At 36.9% G+C, this 20,731-nt stretch overlaps 2 protein-coding genes across 2 annotated transcripts in view; one reads left to right on the top strand and one right to left on the bottom strand.

Annotated features, from left to right (window-relative positions):
* Window positions 1-8,314: 8,314 nt before the first annotated feature.
* gba3 (glucosidase, beta, acid 3) lies at window positions 8,315-13,614 on the bottom strand. The gene is made up of 5 exons (XM_052147643.1): window positions 13,460-13,614; window positions 12,443-12,667; window positions 10,702-11,510; window positions 10,440-10,563; window positions 8,315-10,201 (listed from the first exon to the last, which is right to left on the bottom strand). Exons 1-5 carry the CDS (start codon window positions 13,533-13,535, stop codon window positions 9,966-9,968), a joined length of 1,470 nt encoding a protein of 489 aa, XP_052003603.1. The 5' UTR covers window positions 13,536-13,614; the 3' UTR covers window positions 8,315-9,965.
* Window positions 13,615-15,879: 2,265 nt separating this feature from the next.
* The window catches only part of LOC127658367 (adhesion G protein-coupled receptor A3), a 63,256-nt gene continuing 58,404 nt past the window's right edge, over window positions 15,880-20,731 (top strand). The window contains exon 1 of the mRNA XM_052147629.1: window positions 15,880-16,998. Coding sequence (XP_052003589.1) covers window positions 16,778-16,998 — 221 coding nt within the window. The 5' untranslated portion in view covers window positions 15,880-16,777. The remainder of the gene's footprint in view (window positions 16,999-20,731) is intronic.

Below are 20,731 nucleotides of genomic sequence, written 5' to 3'. Positions count from 1 at the left end.
TGAAAATAAAGCTTTTACAAAAACAAAGTAGTAACGGTAGGATTAATAGGACCAAAACCATGCTAATGCTTGTTCACAAATGTCAACATAATTCTATGGTGTCAAAGGCAGCACTAAGATATAATGTATATATAGTGTCCTAAATATAGTTAGCACCTTAGTTCAACCAACAGTCATAGTAAGTTATATATCTGAGAAAACTCTGGTGCTCCAAAGTCCCTTTCGAGGCAAGTCAGTCAACTTGGCCACTAACTCGAACATTCCATGGCTATCTATTTTCTGTTCATACATGCAACATAAAAGTACAGCTTCTATCTACTTGAATGGAGAAAGACCGAAATCTCCAAATGGTTGGTCAACATTACGATCAAAGACAAAAAAATTCAAATCAGCAGTAAAATCTGACAACAAAGGCATAATATATTGTGCTTCTTTAGCTGAGATCACGGAAAAAACACTATTTTTCAGGTTGGTCCAACTTATTTGCATGCCATTGGCTTAAGCACAGAATGTTTTTAGTAAAGCCCTGTATGTTTTTATCATCTTGTAGTGGTGTTAAAAGTACCACTGCTTCGTTATCAAATTGATAATAAATAGTAATATATTTTTAATATTAAGTAATATTTACAAATTAATGATACTGGACTTTCTACAGTATAATACCAAATACAGACTCAATTCAGAACCCACACACTGTCTTGCTGGACGGCTGCTTTTCAGCACAATGTGCAGTGTTGCATTTGATTTAATTATGCGGGGAAACGTGCTTGGGCAGGTGGACAAAATTCGAGCAGGTTTTACATGATTTGTGTTGAAAGAATTTCAATTTTGCATGCAACTAAAATAAAGAAAATGTCCCCACACACAGTAATTCAATCTTTTTGCCAAAGCACTGATTGAAAGAAAATGTGTTCAATTCTGTTCAGAGCAGCTAGGAGTTGCTACACACACTAGTGTTTTCTAAACATCCGCGATCTGCGGATTTTAGCTACAAGTGGATTTTAGCTAAAAGGTTTGAAAAATGTCAGTGAACATGTTGAAAATGGGGATATTGCCATCATCTCAAATAGTGATTAATGCCAGGGCTTATCTGTGGTGCTTTTCTCATGCCCATTTGAAATTGCATCTGAGAGTTTCTCCCATGACCATTGATGCTTTTTTTTGCTAAATGTTTAATGATGCTGCATGAGACCACTGCAGGTTATTTTGAGAATTTAGCACTCATGGTCATCATATTGCTAACTCTTCCCACATCTATTAATCATGTGGAGAGAGCATTTTCACGAGTGACACTACTTAAATACGGCTCTTAAATTCACCGCTTCACTTTAGACTCATGGATTTGTGCACAGGCTTGAACACATGAACATCAGCTGTGTTTTGTCCTCCCTGACAGCTGTCTGGGAATTTGACTGTACTTCTTTAGCCATTAAACTGACTGTACAAAGATTTACAGTTATGTTCAAGTTTGATTGGAATGATTAATAACCATGTAAGTGGGCAGGACAGATTACTTTGAACAGGACATATTAATTCATAAAATACTGAATGGCAAACACATAACTTCAATCATAGCACAACAACATACCTCATTATATGGCTTCTTAATATACCAGGGCAGCATATTTGGTCCTTTTCAGAGCATGTGTTTTTGTCTATATATGGGAATAAGACAAAAAGTGGGTAAATAGGTGTTTGTAAACTTATTTTACTTATTTATTTTAGTTATTATGGTTAAAATGTGCTTGATTTTCATATAAGCTATTTGGAATGTGATATTTTGGAAACTGCATTAAATTGGTCCATCCAATGGACCAATGGTACAGTAAGTACAAAAATATTTAGATATACACTAATTGAGCACTTTGTTAGGAACACTATTGTCCTAATAAAGTACCCAACGTGGTCTTCTGCTGTTGTAGCCCATCTGCCTCAAGGTTCGATGTGTTGTGCATTCTGAAATGCTATTCTGCTATACTAATGCTATATTACAATTGTACGGAGTGGTTATCTGAGTTATTTAAACTGTCAATTTTACACAATGTTCCGAACTACATGTAACCTAATCGCCCCGCTCCGAACGGGACTCGAACCAACGTCTCTGGCGTGGGAGGCGGGTGTGCTAACAAGGAGGCTAAAGGCTACAGCCGCTAGCCTCAGTCGCTAGTGCACCTCTTGAGGTCAGGAGAGTGAGGTTTACTATCTACCAGCTGGCTCCCGTTACACTCTCCCCCCTAAACCTCACTCCCATCTGGGTCACGGCACCATTGTAACCGGTCCTAATCACCCTGCTCCGAACGGGACTAGAAACTGACGTCTCCGGTGTGGGGGGCTGGTGCGTTAACAAGGAGGCTATAGGCTACAGCCTCTAGCGTCAGTCGCTAGTGCAACTCTTGAGGTCAGGAGAGTGAGGTTTACACACTGCACAGCTATCTACCAGCTGGCTCCCGTTACATACAGAAAGCATTTCATTTCATCAGTGGATGGCTCCATATGTATCCACACATGTCTGGGCTAATCCTGGCTATCCACTGACCTTAGAACCGCCTCTGGCGCATTCCTGTTTTTAAGTTGACTAAATTAAGCTCACTAAATTTAACCTTACAAAATGTTGTTAGATTTCTCTGAAAACAACATTTAATATCTCATGTCACATTCATTAGCATATCATTTTGTTTTTCAAATAAATCTATCTTGTTTTAAGGATGTTTAGATATTTCTATTGGAAAACAAGACAAAATACTGATGAAAAAAAATGTTTGTATTTATTTATTTTGACCAAATAAATGACCACGCCATTTTATATTTCATTATCATGGAGTTGAGACAACTGTGTGGATTTCTTTATGGACCAATGCAAAGAGGATGAAACCAGAAGACAAAAAGATTCAAACATCACACCTCTTTAGCAAAGCCCAATAGCAGCCCATCTCATAATGCTAATGCTCCGACATGCTTATTAGCTCCTTCCAGCTTGTGACACAGGAAATCCATGATGCTTACTTGAGGCCCATAAAATAAAATGGGGTTGCCCTCAATTTGCAATCGCTGTCCTTAAAGTGTCCCCTCGGTATGTGTCCCCATCCACACACCTTTTTATATGTCAAAAATGGCATGAATACCTGTGAGTGAGGCTCTGTCATTATATTAAAAGGAATGACTGGGTGCCCTTGGGCTTGGTTGTGGGGTCATAAAAAAGGCACAGAGGGTTCATAAATATGCATCCCTGGAGGTGAGATTCCATTTGTTTCAATAAAGTAAATTGATTATCTCGTCCTCCACTTCAGAGCCCCTCCCATCCATTTGATACTGGAGACACAGCATCTCTGTGTAATGGTTTTGGGGATCCTTATCTTGGTGTGAAATGGCTGTGATTGCTTATAGAAGATATGCGAGGTAAGTCCCTGAAGGTAGTGTAAGTACACTACTGATTTTCTAATTTTTCTGTAACATTAACTTGGGAACACTTTACAATAAGGTTCCTTTTGTTAACATTAGTTTACAACATTAGTCAACATGGGCTAACAATTAACAGTACTTTTAAGGCATTTACTAATCTTGGTGGGCCCACTTTATATTAGGTGTCTTTAACGACTATATACTTAAGCATTTGATACAATGTACTTAATATGTACAGTACATACGTGTTGTTGCATTGTACTTACATTTAAAATACCTGCACTTAATTACATCTTTAGTTACACTGTTAACTTTTACCCCTAATCCTAAACCTAACCTCACCCCAAACCTTACCCTAAACCCTAATCTGAACCCTAACCCTACCCTTAAGCCTAGTTGTACCTCAACCTCAGTAGCAGCAAATGTGAATCTTGTGAGAATTTTGCAGAACAATATGTAGTTACACAATAAGTACATTGTATTTTATGCATTTTAATGTTAGTACTAAGTAGTTAAAGACACCTTAAACTGTATAAAGCGTGAACAGATCATGAATATTTAACTAGAGTCAGCGATAGCTTAATATATGATTTGGAAACTACAAACAACCTCTAAATTATTAAAAAAGTACTTATATGAAAAACTGTATACATCTGATATGGTCAGTGGGTAGGACATGACTATACACTGCATGGGTTGGCTGGCAGGTAAGCAATCCTGGATTATAAAGTGGTAGCTTCTAGCTATAAGCAAAAGAGAATGTGAAGGACGAGGACAGAATGTTGATTGCACACTATCTCTGGGGTATTTTCTCACTCCTATAGAGGTGACAACAGAGTACAGCAGATATTTATGCATCATGCATGCTTCTTTTGCATATATATTTCTGGGATGGTGCGGGGTAGACCTCAAGCACTGAACTAAATAGCAACTCATAATGTTGTTACATCACATTTGTAATATTTTTAGCCCTAATTGGGTTCTCCATAGATCTCAATTCAGTCTCATGAAAGTGTTTTGACGTGTTTAGGCCCATTTGACATTTTAAAAAATGTCATCCTTATTAACCATAAATAAATAGACATTGCACTAGATCACAGTCAAATCAAATTTTGGCAAACTGACCAACCATCGGACAAACCAGAGATGATACCCTATCACTGTGCTACACCTCATTTGGAATAGGATCTACAAATATGAACATTATCTTTTAGGTTGTCTTTTCATGGTCATTTTCATTTAATTGTTTAAGAACAAGGATTCCTATTAGTAGTTGACCCTGTCCATATTGATCAAAGTGGCAAAAAGTCAATAAAAGGGGGTTATTAAAACAGAAAACATTCCCCTTCAAGTACTTTTGGAAAATGTTCACTTTTACATTTACATGAATGCATTTGGTTGATGCCTCTATCCAAAGCAACTTTTCAGTGCTTCAAAATATAAATTTTAGGCACTTTTCAACCATCATGCTGAACAGTTCTCATGTAAATGTGCTGTGCTGTACCCATCCGGGCTAGTTGGCACATTTACGGTTTCTTTCCCCAGTGTGGTGCTGCAAAATCAGGATTTGGATGGACTGACTGAGCAAGTGACCAATTGTGAGTCGCCACATCACTGAAGCGGTTCCAGTAACTGTATTGTTATTACAAAATGTTAAATGTAATGTGTTACATTTTTTTTATATTAAACGTTATTAGATTAGAGTAAATAATTACTTTGTAATCAGATTACACCAAACACTGGTTATCTTACCAAACTGTGTGCTATTAGAAATGCTACTTGAACCATTACTCACCGTGTTTAGAGCCTTTTGGGCCGATGGTAATCGCTTTTGTCATTTTGTCAGTCCCTAATTTTCCCTAATCTAAATTTTATTGAAATCTTGTGAGCGGATTTTATTAAAATCTTAAAAAGTCAATCAAAATGTATGTATAGTTGATAGCTACTGATAAGTGATTCAAGGGGTAAAGGATAAAAAAAAACACAGATTGATTAATAGTGAAGGTAAAAGATAAACAATATGTTTTACCAAAACTCTTGAATTGTGGGCTACACTGGTCACATATTTGATCACATGTCAGATACCACATGCCGTCCTTACCAAAGTACCAAACTGCAACAGCTGATACACTCCGGTGGGCATTCTCCACTGCTCCCATACCACCATACCGCCCACCAATCCATCACATCTAAACATGAGAGACTGTAATTCAAACTCTCACCGATATCTATTTTTAAGGTTTAGCCACACAGACTTCCATCCACCACAGAGCTCCCAAACCGTGGTGGTATCCATCTCTTATCTACCGGGGGGGGGTACACAACCTCTTCCGGCATGGCATCACTCCCAGTGCCACACTCAGTGCCATCAGTCACTGTCTGAGCTGATAGCTCCATGTGTCAGCCATATGGATGACTGTCGCTTACCTGTACGGACCTGCATGCCAATAGACTCAGAATAGAATAGTCAGTCCGTTTTTCACATCATTGGGATAGAGCAGTGCCACGTTGCATATTTCTTTCATACAATGAATCTGAATGGTGGCTGAGACTGTCAGTCACTAACATTCAGCCTAATATCTGTTGTGTTCCAAAGAGTCAAACTGTTTTGGAACAGCATGAGCATGAGTAAATGATGACAGAAATTTCCTTTTTGGACGAACTATCCCTTTAATGCTGTGAAGAGTAATTAGGATGGTTTTATTATGAACAGAAACATGGAGAATTTGAGTTAATGATATGCAAGTGGTACACATGAAGGGATGAATTCCAACATTTGAAGATTATTCTCTAAAAATGCACAATGGTACTGGTGCAATTGTCTTTGCACCCTTTGGTTTAAAGTTGATAAACAGGCTTTAATGTTTTTTTTAAGAGTTCTTATACAAACAAAGACTCAGCAGTATCAATTGAGAATATCATTCTGTCATTATTTGGGCCCCGGGGAGGCCTTTTTCAGCCACTCAGATGATGACAGTTCACAGTAAGTGCCTATTATTCAGGACTAAATGGAACTGAAAATGGACATGCCACACTGAACTAGTTGCTGAAAGTACAGTCCTCATGGCTGCAGAAATGGCAAATCCCTTATAATTGTGCCATTTGTGTTCCCATTCACTTCAGTTCAAATAGGCTGTAGTCACTCGATTGAATGTCGTGAAGTAGAGGAGAGTTTAATTTCTTGCATGTCTCTTACACAACTTGAAAATAGCTTTTCAATGCTTTGCAATTATCCTTAATTTACCTCTAAATAATAAAATAATTAACATGACAATGTGAAACACTTTAGCTTTACATTCACAGACACTCTCACATAGATTGCCCTTCCGAGGTGTTACTTTTGAAGATGGGTCATATTGAACCTACATAATAAATCACAGCTTAACAGTCACAATTGGCACACCAATAGCCTTCTATAGTAACACATACCAAGTTTGATTCCTAAGGTTTCTTCCTAATCTATCTAAACATCTTATGGCATTGGCTTGCTTACTGGATTAAAACCAACATGATTGCAGTGCACACTTGGTAAGATTTTGTATACTTATGGACACAAGCTGACAATCATTTTATTGCAATTTTTTTAATATGAACTGCATTTATGGGATCCCATTTCTGCAACATAACAAAAGTGCTTTGTTAAATCAAAATTATGAAATACAAAGTCATAATTTTATGATAAAGTCATAATTATGAGATAAAAAGTCAATTATGAGATACTAAATCGAAATTATGAGATGCTAAGTCATAATTTTGAGATTAAAAAGTAGAAATGATGAGATAAGTCATACATATGACATAAAAGTAAACATGATAATACTAAATCATAATTATGAGTTTCTATCTAATAATTTTGATTTACCAAAGCACTTTTTTTCAAGTTCTGTTGCACCTCAAAAATGTAATTATTTCCAGCAGGCCCAAATTGATGTATTGTGATTCTGCGGTGTATGAAAATTACAAACTCTAGCATCATCATAATAGTGTTGAATTTAGTCTCTGAATTACAAAGACGACATTTAGGTAGGTGATGCACCTAGAAATGGATTCCCTCTCTCTCATACACACTTTGTTTAATGCTCTTTTATGTGGTCCATACATCGAGACTGCCTTTATCTCCCAGGTTGTCTTCCTATCTTAGTATCTCTGGGACCGTCTTTCATAACCTGCTGAGCTTCCACCAACACTGGAGCCACATCAATTATAACATTCTTTCAGAAAGAATGAGAACTGCAGGATGATTTGCTGAGACAAGGACACAAGTTCCCAATATAATTCACATTGGAAATAGTTAATTAGCGGCTAAATTATCCAGTTAATTTATATTAAGCTAATGAGTTCCATTATTGCTGAATATTTCATACGGTCTGTCAAAACGTAACAAGTTAAGATTGGTCAAATAAAAATGTGCCTCCTTCATTAATTTGTCATCAGTACAAATGTCCATCAGTGAACGTGATTAAATACTACAATTAATTGCACTAATTCAGAGTCTGCAATTTTCTGTATAACATATTTCTATATTTGCCACCCTGATTGGAGTGTGTGGTTAAAAATATCTTCCATCACTGTTTAACAGATACATTCTCAAACAATAAAGTCTGAATATTCCACTTACATACTCATTAAAAATCTGTACAAGATAATAATTAAAATGTTAATACTTTAGTATTCCAACCTCAAGTCCATTCTGTGCCCTCATATTTCTATATTTGCCACCTTGATTGAAGTGTAGTTATAACACATAACCTCGCCAATAATAAAAGCGAGTTTTTAATGGTTTTCACTCATTGAAAATCTTAACAAGACAATAATTAAAATGTTAATATTTCAGTATATTCCAACCTCAAGTCCATCCATACTATGCCCTCATAATGGATTGTCTCCAAAGCGAATGTTTTTAAAGATATGTGATATTATATTTTATTTAGACGGAATAATAAAAGGTGTTACAGTGTTGAGCTTAAATGCAAGAAGGTAAATAAATGGAACAGGATCTTCATATCTTGGGAGTTTCTGGCTATACGATTAGGTTAAGCGTAAACATTCCCAACAGCAATTGCATGTGCAGTATAGTTAACAAAATGTTATTTTGCATGCACATTACATTGCCTTATGTGTCTCAGTTTGCTCCTTTAAATAGGTCTGTGCAATGCCTACAGACACTGTAGGAATCATGGTTCACATACCTTGTTTGTCACATATACATTTAGAAATGTCACAAGCAAAATAAACCAGCTTAAAATGCTGTTACAACTCTAATACCATTTTAAACCACACAGAGGCAGTGCATGTCAACAAATCACAGAGACAGGATGTTGGCACCCTCTGTATTTGTAATATCTTTTTATGATGATGAAAAGAAGAAGAGCAGAGTCATGTCTTCATCAATCTATCTTCATATGTAAACATATTTGACTAATTGCTCCTGTTTATACATTTACTTTGTACAAATATTCTACAGTGGGGGAAAGCCACTCTACAGCAGATAATACATCTGTCTTTCTCTCAGCATCTTTAAAAACCAAAAATCTGCATTGTATTTTGTTTGTTTTTTAGCAGGCAAATTAGTCAGTTATTTTATATTATGATAATGAGTTCCACTGTTGCCTAACTTTGTAAGTTTGGTTAAATAAGGAGTGGTGGTGGTGTAGTGGCTAAAGCACAGGGCTGTTAATCAGAAGGTCACAGGTTCTAACCCCATGGCCACCACCATTGTGTCCTTGAGCAAGGCACTTAACTCCAGGTTGTTCCAGGGGGATTGTCCCTGTAATAATTGCACTGTAAGTCGCTTTGGATAAAAGTGTCTGCCAAATGCATAAATGTAAATGTAAATACATATGTGACTCCTTCATTAATTTGTAATCTGCACAATTCTTAAATACTACATGAAAAGGTCATTCATTCTCATTGAGCTCAAAAAGGTTTTAGTTTTTGTTTTGGTTATGAGAAGTATCCAAAAATGAACTATCATATAGAAAATATTAGGAAATTACAGTTCATCTTACAACAGAACAGAACCATACCATATATTTTCCTTCAAGCTAAAATGTTCAAGAGGCTTCAACAAAAGATATTAAAAGGAATATTCCAGGTTCTATACAAGTTAAGCTCCATCGACAGCATTTGTAGCATAATGTTGTTAACAAAAAAAAAAAAAAACATTTGACTTGTCCCTCCTTTTCTTTAAAAAAAAAAAAAAAAGCACAAATTTGGGTTAGAGTAAGGCACTTGCAATAGAAGTAAATGTGGCCAATCTACAAATGTAAATATATTCCCCGTTTCAAAACTATAGTGTGTTACATGATTTTAGAAGTAAATGTGGCCAATCTACAAATGTAAATATATTCCCTGTTTCAAAACTATAGTGTGTTACATGATTTTAGTGTGATCAAATCGCTTATACAAAATAGGTTCAAATGTCCCACTAAATTACACAGCAACCATCACTGTATCTACAATAGGGCAACCACATTTTTGATATGGCAGATCAAAAGGTAGGCTAATCAACATGATTTAGGATGCAAAAACGCAACTTTTTCACAAGTAGAATGACTGAATTTTACTTATACATTTCTTGATAAAATGTCTTCAACATTTTTTGACTTGGTCTCTGTGCGATGTTTGGATATCACAGCTGCATACTCTCTACCAGAGCGGTAAATGGTGCGTTTCAGCTCAGGTGTGGCGAAGTCCACATGAAACAAGCCAAAGCGCACACTGAAGCCATGAATCCACTCAAAGTTATCCATTAGTGACCAGGCAAAATATCCCTTTACGTTCACTCCATCTTGACTGATAGCTGAAAAACAAGCACATTACCCATATCAGCCTCAGAACAGAGCTCGGTTGATTTATAATAATGATATTTTCTTTGCAAAGTAACAAGGAATGATTGACTGGAATTTCTATTTTCATGACTATAGCCGTTTGAAGATAAAAAAAAAATTATAACAGTATTATGAATGAAGTCTAACTAAAAAAAGAAAATTAGATTTACTTTAGTATATATTGTGCAGTGTTAACTAATAAGAAAGCACCTTTGCAAACTTCTTGCAGAGTGTCATGATAGAAATGGCACCGGTCAACATCTTCTATTTGAACAGGCCCCATCTGTGAAAAGCCATTTTCTGTGATATAAATGGGTAGATTGGTATAAGTGTCCTGAAAAATACATTCAAATGTTAATAGGGGAACATATAGTATATTGATGTATCAAAACCAACTTAATATTATAACTCTAGATAAAAGAGTACAGGGATGGTAGAGCAGATCTTTGAATTTGCACCTAAATTAAGGTACCTTTATATGTTTTAACAACTTCCGCAATCCATCAGGCACAACAGCCAGCCAGTGCACCCCACATATGGGCCATGAAGGATCAACAACCCCTTCTGCACCTTGGTCACATTTAAAACTGAGCTCACTGTTTTTACAAGCACTATTCCAATCTTTGACTTTTCGAGATGTGTAGTAGTTCAGCGCAAAGAAATCCGCAGTACCCAGAGGCGAGGGCTCGTTCTTGGAGAAGTGTGGTAGCCGTGAGCCTTGGTTGTATCCCAGTTCCAAGCTCTTAGCCTCAATCCTTGATCTCATAGACTCTGGGTAATCCCCTGTGCAAAACAAGGGCCAAGCAAACCACCCCAATGTGAAGGCTTTGTATCGCTCTGTGGCTGCTACATCTTTAGGACAACCAGGGTCCAATGGTTCTGTCCAGTCACTGTTAAGGGCAAGCGATATTTGCCCTCCTTGTAAAGGTCTGAAATCAGCATTATAACTATGCCAGGCCTTGGTGTGGGCGCGCACCATGTTATGAGCAGCTACGTAGGCTGAAATTCCAGGCTCTTTAATCCCAGGGGCAATAATGCCATCCTCATGGCCTAGCTTGGCACAAACATAAGGCTCATTCAATGTGATCCAGAGCTTCACTCTGTCCCCAAAAGTCTTAAAGCAAAACCTGGCATAACTTTCAAAGATGTCTGCAATCTCTGCTGAGTTCCATCCGCCACGATCCTGTAAGGCCTGAGGTAAGTCAAAGTGGTACAATGTCACCATGGTGGTAACATCACAAGTAATCAAGTCGTTGATCACTTTGTTATAATACGCCACACCTAAGGGTTACAAAATAAGGGTCAAATACCTAGGGCAGTAACATCAGTAAATATGTAAGGGATTATATTAGAGGTTGACTGATAGTGGATTTTGCCGATACCAATAATTTAGGTGGTGGAAAGGGCCGATTATAGACTAATCGACCGATAGTTTTTAAAATCAATTCATAGAATGTTACAATATTTTCTTAGTCGGCACAGACACAGGGGTCAGAGTCCAAAATGAATAAAATCCCAAAATGAATAAAGTTTGGGTGCATAAGGTGGGACTTTTAACACTAAAGACTGAAACACACCAGGGACTATTATTTTAAAATGAGTAGACTTGCCTCAGTTACAAAGCTTTATATTTAGTCTATTTTATAAGTAGCCTATTTATTATTGTTATTCACAATATCAAGTTGGAGACACAATATAAGTGCTGATGAAGGACGTTTCTATATAGTCACATTTTTAAAAACTACATTTTCAGAGGAACACGGAGGAATACAAAAATAAAAAAATCTATCAGCATAGGTTTTGGAAGATAACCGATAGTTCCAAAAATCAGTCTCATATCTCTCCCACACCTTGCTCGCCACTTGCAGGTGAAGTCTCCATTCTCTGTACATTAAATAAGCTCCCGTGTGTATTATTCCTATGACATATGCCACGTGTTATGAATAAGCATGCACTGCTCCACACAATCAGTTTCTGTGCTAGGATATGCAGTCCAGCATGTACTGCTTGGAAATTTAAATATGCCAATTTTGGCCACAGGAAGTGAATAAATAAATACAAATGGATACTAACATCAATTGTTCATTTTTTGAACCCCTTAAATTGTCAACTATTAATCGCAGAAATTAAGTTAAAATCAAATTTGCACAAATTAAAGAACAAATGTTTGGTTTTGATATGTGAAACTAATGGTGTAATTTCATCAGGAGCACCTTTTGGATTGACATGATTTGTGGTCCCATCAGGAAGGAGCCGTGACCAGGATATGGACAGACGGTAATGTGTGAGTCCAAGCTGTTGGATACATTTCAGGTCCTTTTCCCAGAGCTGATAGCTGTTACAGGCTACTTCTCCTGTCTGGTCCTCAAACACCTGCCCTTTGGCATGACAGAATGTGTCCCATATGCTAGGGCCTTTACCATCCAAATTCCAGCCCCCTGCAAAATAGTTTAAGAAACAAAATCAAACCTGAGTAAAGTTTAGGCCTTAATTACACTACCAGTCACATGTTTAAACATGCATGTTCATATATTATTATAACGATTTCACACATTTTATAATAATAATAATAATAATAATAATAATATATATATATATATATATATATATATATATATATATATATATATATATATATATATATTATTATTATTTTCTGCATATTCTCTAAACCGATTTCACAAGGTAGCCAAATGCTGTTTAAAAAGTATGAAAGCAGTTCTCATTTATGCTGGACACTTGTTATATGCTTTTCTTTCACTGTCTATGGGTCTCTAAAATTTCAGAGAAAAAAAATAATAATAATTAAAACTACTTTTAATTGTACTATCTTATGGATTTAGTAAAATGACAACGTAAAAGACTATTATTTAATTTTGTCTTTATAATACCAAGCTTACTATATTTTTCTCACTTGCCACAGTACAAATACGTAGGTATTTGCACAAGAAAATAAATAGATGTCTTTACATTTTAAGAAGAGAGTCCTCTGCAAGGGGACCATCATATTTGTAGGGGTTCTTGGCATCAAAAAGTTTGAAAACCCCTGGAGTAGAGAATTCAACTACTCCTACTACTTCTAGTAGCACCAATTCACATGTTGACGAAACAGTGGTTAAAATAAAGTACCTAAACAAGTTTTACTAACAGTATAACCCATGACAATAATGTAAACCGGACCTTTAGTGTTAAGAAAGAGTGAATAGTGTTAACACTAGTATACATTTTACCTTCAATTTGATAAGCAGCTGTCGCAGCTCCCCATGCAAAGTCGCTGGGAAATACGCTGACATCTAGAGCAGACATTGTTTTTTAAACACGGTGAGGAAAATAACGTTATCGCACTCTTAAAGCGAGTAAACTGAATACTGCTATTCACTTGTGCCATTACGTTCTATTAAAGCGCCGTGGCGTTTCAAAGTACGTGGTGAGCGTCAGTACGCCTTGCGCGTGACGTCATCGCGCACACAAAGCCAGATGACCACGTTTTTTTTAGAAATGTTTATACGTTTTTAGTTTATATTTTTAGACGTTTAAAATGGCATGTAGAAGTTTGAGACAAAATTATTGAAAATCTGACATGTTAAAAAATCGTTTATTTACATTTGTGACGTGAATTGAACAGTTGTTTTTTTTTTTTCAATAAAAACGTATTGATTATCCGATTTTATGGCATAAGCATGCAATACTAGAGTTTTCCAACTCTCAAGTTTCAAAAGAGACTTCAGAGTATGAGAGTGTGAAAAGCAAAAACTACTGAAAGAGAAAACTGCCCAAGGACAAAGACCTTTGACCTTTATGAGATTCTGTTCTCTCTCCACACACACCTTCTAAACCGTCCTGATCATAATGATAACATATGAGAGAGTTATTTTTCCATAGGAATCAACTCCACTCAATTCACAAACACTGCACATATGGCATTGGTCCCTTTATATCTTTTTACAAGCAGCCAGTCTGAACTTGTTTTTAGTGCAGTGTGAAGAGTCTTTTGTGAGGGCCACAAAAATAAATGAGCACTTGCACAATGGCTCAAGAATCCATTACTACTGTGATGCATTTTGTTGTGTGGTTTGTAAAGGGAAGCCGTTACCTTAAAGGAACTGGATGTCCTTTTTTCATGCACTACTTCAGGGTAATTTGCCTCCTATGTTGTTGGGTAGTTGACAAATACCTTTTTTCCCAGACATGATTATTTTTGTAAAAAAATATAATGTATAAAGGAATGTGTATTATTATGTTTTTCAACATTTTATTAACCTTATATCTTTTTTAATTTTTTTATTTAATAACCAGTTTGTCCTTCTTTGTTTTAAATGCTGGTCTGATTTATTATTCTATTTTTTTTGATGATTAAATAATCCATATGACTATGTTTCCATCTTCAGAAAATAGGTCAAGAACAAATAAAGATGTCCAAGGGAAACATATTAGAAATATTTTAAAAATCTAGTTTAAAACACATGTGTCAAGGTTGTAGAAATGTAATCTTTGAATCCATGTTAAAATAATAATAATAATTTTTAGCATTTTCTGCAACGAAAATTTATTGAATGACTTTAAAAATGTAATGTGGTGTAACCATAAAGTAAAAGGTATTAAAATAGTTTCCTTGCACATTGAATAAATGCAACTTAATCATTAATTTAAAAAAAGTTTCAATGTTAGTTTTATCAAATATCAATTCAAGAATACCAAGAAGTTTTCTCAGTGTTACACTATATGACCTGAACAAAATGTGCCTTTTCATAAAAGTAAAAATATTGATATTTAATGGCATGACAAAATAATGTTTTTTTCACCTGTTTCTTTTATTTATTTATTTTTTGTTGCATGACAAGAAAATGGCTACCTATATGTTGGTTACACCATGTGACACGTTTTTTTTTATTTTTTTTTTTTTATAATAAATTAATAAATCAAATTTAATTTTAAATCTAAAATGAAAATGTTTAACCGGTTACTTTCTGAAGAAATATTAATAAAACATTATTCTGCACTACTCATGCCAACATTTATTTTTCAAGAATGTATTTTTTTTATTTTTTTTGTTTGACTTAAAGCCCCAGATAAATATTGCAAAATTAATTTGAACTTAGTGAGTGAAAGCATGTTCACTGTAGACCAGGTGTATTCAAGTCACTGTTTTGAGTGAACTGCAATTGTAACATATTTTCTTTTAAATAATTTAATAGATCAGGACAAATATATGAGTGTCACACCAATTATATATAAAAAAGAATCCCTTCAGATTGCATTACATACCTTCAGAAAACTGTTTCCTACACATTTAATTATTGAAACACATCACAGTTTAAGCTAAATTAAACTTCTCATATACAACCAAGTCTAGAGTGCTTTTTATCCATAGTAAAGTTTCTGAGCTGAAATGCTGTTTATTATTATTATTATTATTATTATGAAAAATTAAACAATCCTATATACTGTACATCAAATATATTAGATTACTATTTACAGATCTTCAGAAAATATCTCTCACAAATGTAAAAGATAATAATAATTAAAAAAAACAACAACAACTGCAACTCCTAATAACGTCAGTACAACTTGGGTTAATTGTCTCCTAAAAATGACGATGACGATTTTCCACAGCTTTAACTCAGTTACAACTCACAACTAACCAGACTGGAGCAGTGTTGGATCAGGGTTGGCTGGAGCAGCAGGCACTGGAGTTTAAACCAAACCAATGACGATGACGTCAGGGGAGGAAATGGAACATGGAGCCTGGGGCTCTTAAAACACACTTCTCACTGGATTCAACTGCACTGAACGTACTCACGGATTTACCATCTATCCGACTGCAAGGATCGCACTTCTTGGCTTTAGATTATACATTTCTCCTGTATGTTTCGTGCAGCGTCTTTACAGTTATGACCGGCCACTATACGATAGCCTATTAGGCACAAATCCCAAAGTGAAAAATAACTTTACGCCTCCAGTTTCACAAGAATGGTTTTATTGTTCGTCATGTGGAGATATCGAGTATAACGATCCGTTTTAGGGAATTATAGAATAACAACCACGTCGCAATTATTTCACCTTAATTAAAGAACACACTGTGGCAAGCCAAATGTGCATTGCCCACAGGAAGAAAAAAAAAGTTTATGTGATCAGATTTCCTTGAGTTGTGAGATTGTTATCTTGGGATGGCTGCAGCTGTCTCGTAGTGGAGGAGCGAGAGCTCCACTTTGACGGGCGACAAAGAAAATGTAGCGAGTTTAAGTAATATTTTACCGGCGGATCTGCTTCTTCGCGGAAACTACTGGACAATCGACCGATATCGAAAACAGGAGAAGGTATGGAAAACAAAGGAGGATATTCGACCGTTTCTTTTCGGACTGGAATTGTGAATTGAGTCAGTAGTATGACCATGACTTGAGAGTGCTGACCAGTGTCTCTGACTGTTTGTATTTGTCGCAAAGATCGAGAGGGCGCGTTTAGTTATAAACAACAACGTAAAGCTTCTAGGCTATATGCTAATTGAACCCCCTCTTCTTGCCTTGTGAATTTCAACGAAGAAAGGAGTAATGTCGGTGGGCGCTACTTGCGTCCTTTTCCTGGCTTTTGTGCTGTTTCGAGACGCGAGCTCCGCAGGATCATCTGAATGTAAATCATATGACGAACGCTCTAGAAATGCAGGGAAAAGCTCCCCGTCTGGGGCCACACTGGACAGGAAAGTGGCCTGCAGTAATATGGAACTCCATCAAGTGCCATCTCCAGAATCATTTCCTAACAGGACAGTCTCACTGTAAGTCAACACCCATCTACCATGCCATTACCCCATTTAACATTTTAACAAAATTAACTGTATTAGCCTATTGTATATCTACATGTAGTTCTTTTTACTAGTAATTACAGCCCTGCTAAATAATAAAATGGGTCAACCTAACTTCTCATGTCATGCATTTTGGTATATCAAATTAAGGCCCATGGGTTAAAGTTGTTAATTGATGTTTATGAATACATAGTTGAGACCTTATCCTAGCATAAAGTCTGTTCAAAGTAGTGTTTTTCTATCTACCTCAGTCATACGTGACACATATCTGCCACTTGGGGGGGAATGCAAAACGTTCTTATAGAAAAAAAATATATATTTAAAATTAATACATTACTATATATATTTATATAATTTGAAAAATGCAATTATGGTTTATGTTCAGTTGTGCACTAATTGGCTGACACAAAACTGATTTTGGTTGAACGCTGTGCTGTGCATTGCTTTTTAAAGGAATAGTTCACCCAAAAGTGAAAATGTTCTCATCATTTACTCACCCTCATGCCATCTAAGATGTGTATGACTTTTCTTCTTCTGAACACAAACTGAGATTTTTGGAAGAATATCTCAGCTCCATAGTGCTCCAAAACTTTAAAGCAAAGTATAAAAGTAATCCATAAGACTCTAGTGGTTCAATCCATGCATTCTGAAGGGATCCACTTGGTTTTGAGTGAGAACAGACCAAAATGTAACTCATTTATTTAATATAAATCTGTAAACAGAATATTGTGATTATGCTAATAGCACAGGTTCAAAAACATCACGAAACAGAAGCTGTACTTCTCGGCTCTATGCGAAATGGCAGTTCACTGGGGTTACACCCCTACTGTTTACAAGATGTGCAATTTTTAATGACCACAGAGAGTCAAGACCTTGGTTTATATGTCTCATGCAAAGGACTGTGCTTTTTTTACAGTATAGTATCCCCGTCACTCTACTGGGGCATTGGGACCCACACAGCCCGCCGGGTGAGCACCCCCTGCTGGTGTACCTAATACAGCTTCAAATGTCCGTTTGCAGTCTGAACTGAATGTTGGTGAGATAACAAAAAAAAAGACTGTATACCGCAAAATAATGGCATGTACATCTTTCAAATGAGTTTCTCCTCCCGGGCGGACCACGTGTTTTCAGATTCAAACAAGTTACTCTTATGAACTGATTCTTTTTAGTGAATCAAAAGAGACGGCGCATCCTAGTTCGACAAACAAATGAGTCTTATGAACCGACTATTTGTAGTGTATCAAACGAGACAGCGCATCCAATGTAGTCCGACAAACAAATGACTCTTATGAACCAATTGTTTTTAGTGTATCAAGAGACAGCACATCCAGTGTATTCTGACAAACAAATGACTCTTATGAACCGATTCTTTTTAGTGTATGAAGAGACGGCACATCTTTCCCTGATAACACACGTGCATCACCTAGATGTCTATTTGTTGTGTGTTTACATCTGGAAGACATTTTAGGTTGTTTGCTCATCTGCAATATGTCTATAAGAACTTTCCTCTTGGATGTTGCATTCAGCAGATGTCTTTGAGATGCTGTTGAATTACAAAGTTTGTATATCTGGTGTTTAGCAGATGTTATGCTTTCCAGAGGAAAACATCTAAAACGGACATCTTGGAGATGTACGTGTGGTAACTGGGTTGAAGTTTGTAAAAAGGTTCCCTTGAATAAGAACTCTAATTAAAATTCAGCAGTGTCAAGTTTTCAGTCGCTGTACAGGAAGTATCAACAATACAATGTGCAAACTAAACTTAAACTTCATTAATTGCTTCTTAGTCCTTTGCCATAACCAAACCACCATTTGCAGAGAAGTTTGCAGTGTTGAGGGCTGTAGTAGACCCAGCAGTCTTGCCACTTTGCATGATGTTTTCTTTGGGAGGTTTCTCCTGTGGAGAGGTTGTGATTGGATGTGGCATTACTGGGCTTTGGATATCCATGGCTGGAGTCCTACTGCTACTTTCAACCTTCTCTGACCCTGAAAATCAATTACTTCCCTTAACCTGGTGTGGGAAACCCTTTCCCTTACGTATATTTGGGGTCAGCAGGTTTATTGTGCCACACTTTACCAGTGTTTAGAAGAAACTCTCCATTTAAAAACCTTGTTAAATTGTCCCAATTTAATTGCCTACAATTAGTTTAAAAAAAAAGAAAGAAAAGAAAATTCTGTATGTGGTCAGTAATACTTTAAGAGTTTTTTTCTTCTTCTTTTGGGGTCTTTATATTTAGCAAACATATGTGTGACATCTTCAAATTTCAGTGTTTTGTTTGTGCCATAGTTTCTTTTTCTTTGTTATTCTTGCTTTGTAGCTTGCTGGAACTCTCACACTGCCATTATGCTTGCAATTACAGTTGTTGAATTGTTATTTATTTTTTGCCATTTAAAGATTACTGCTATACGTTACCTTAAATATCCTCTAAATTGCTTTAGGAAAGTTACTATTGTCTGCCCAACATTGAAACATTGTGGCTTAGGATTTGGAATTGGAACAAGTCTGCTTCATAGCAATTTCTGTTGTAAATGGATATTGTGTGTGCAGCTGTCTTTTTATGTGAGCTCTGTTGTAGAGCTCATGTTTGTGTCGAAAGCTACACCTGGAATGAGCTGTCTTCCGCAAAGCACACCTGTTGACCGTAGAGAGGTAAACTGGGACAGGTTTCAGAAAATTTACTAAATGTTCTTTAATAGTGGTTTGATTTCTTTAAACTTTCACAGTTGTAACTTGGCAAGAGAATATCCACTTGTAAAATTAGAAAAACAGGGAATCCCTTGACAACATCCCAAGGTATAATCAAGCAATCAAGTTAAAAGTAAAATAAGTTAGAACACACACAAAATAAAACATATTTAAAATATTCTTTACAAACAAAATGTAGTTCCCTCTCGAGAGGTCTCTCCTATTGCGTAAGTAGCTTACGCTATGGGAAAAGTCAGTTTCTCGAGAAATATTGAAGTCTTTATGTAAAACGCATTGCAGCTGCACAGCATACAGCAATGAGCGAGGCAGCTCGGTCATTGGCTGTGCTGCGACAACTTGCTCGAACCAATGACGGGCGACTCTGAGCGCGCGACCAATGGGCGCTGCCGCTTCAGCGGCTCAGAGCCCGCCAAGATGGGCGTGGCTAGGGCTATATATTAGGCGCCCCGTCATGAGAGTTCTTTAGATTTAATCTCCTTCAGCGAAGACCTTCTCTTCGCTGGATCCTCCGGATTGTTGGAGTCTTTTCGCCCGCCGTTGACAAGCCTACAGCAGGACTGCTAAGAGGACGCCGGCGCCTTCAGCCGCCTTCGAAGCCTTCCGGCGCGCATCACTGATATCCTTTTTTACTTACAAGTGTTCGCCTCTGCGACGCTTTTGATTTAAGTAAAAGAGCAATTTTCGAGGCATTGTTCCAAATGCCTTTAACCTGCACCTCGTGCAGTGGCCCTCTTCCTGACGGGGACCGTCACGTTATCTGCACTCGCTGCCTGGGACCTGACCACGCAGAAGCTGCTCTCATTCAGGGTGGATGCCCCGAATGTGACTCCCTGGGCCTCGCCGAGTGCGCTTCGCTTTGCCGCCTTCGCCGCAAAGCGAGCCTGCTTCCACCGTGCTGCCGTCTCCTCCGTTCGAGCAGCGCAAGAAAAAGCGCCACTTACAGAGGCTGCCAGAGCACGCGAATTCAGTGACGTCACGCCGGGCCAGTCCCGCGTGCTTCAC

The sequence above is a fragment of the Xyrauchen texanus genome, chromosome 2 (assembly GCF_025860055.1).
Source record: "Xyrauchen texanus isolate HMW12.3.18 chromosome 2, RBS_HiC_50CHRs, whole genome shotgun sequence".
Taxonomy (NCBI): Eukaryota; Metazoa; Chordata; class Actinopteri; order Cypriniformes; family Catostomidae; genus Xyrauchen; species Xyrauchen texanus.
This window is presented reverse-complemented; position numbering and strand designations above follow the sequence as displayed.

What these genes read in the sequence shown, in the direction of transcription:
- gba3 (XM_052147643.1), bottom strand. Translation starts at nt 13,535, where the DNA reads ATGTCTGCTCTAGATGTCAGCGTATTTCCCAGCGACTTTGCATGGGGA. An exon ending in AAATCATGTCAATCCAAAAG is followed by an intron (nt 11,511 to 12,442) that starts GTGCTCCTGATG and finishes TGTAACCCTTAG; the next exon opens with GTGTGGCGTATTATAACAAA. An exon ending in AGTTGTTAAAACATATAAAG is followed by an intron (nt 10,564 to 10,701) that starts GTACCTTAATTT and finishes TGTATTTTTCAG; the next exon opens with GACACTTATACCAATCTACC.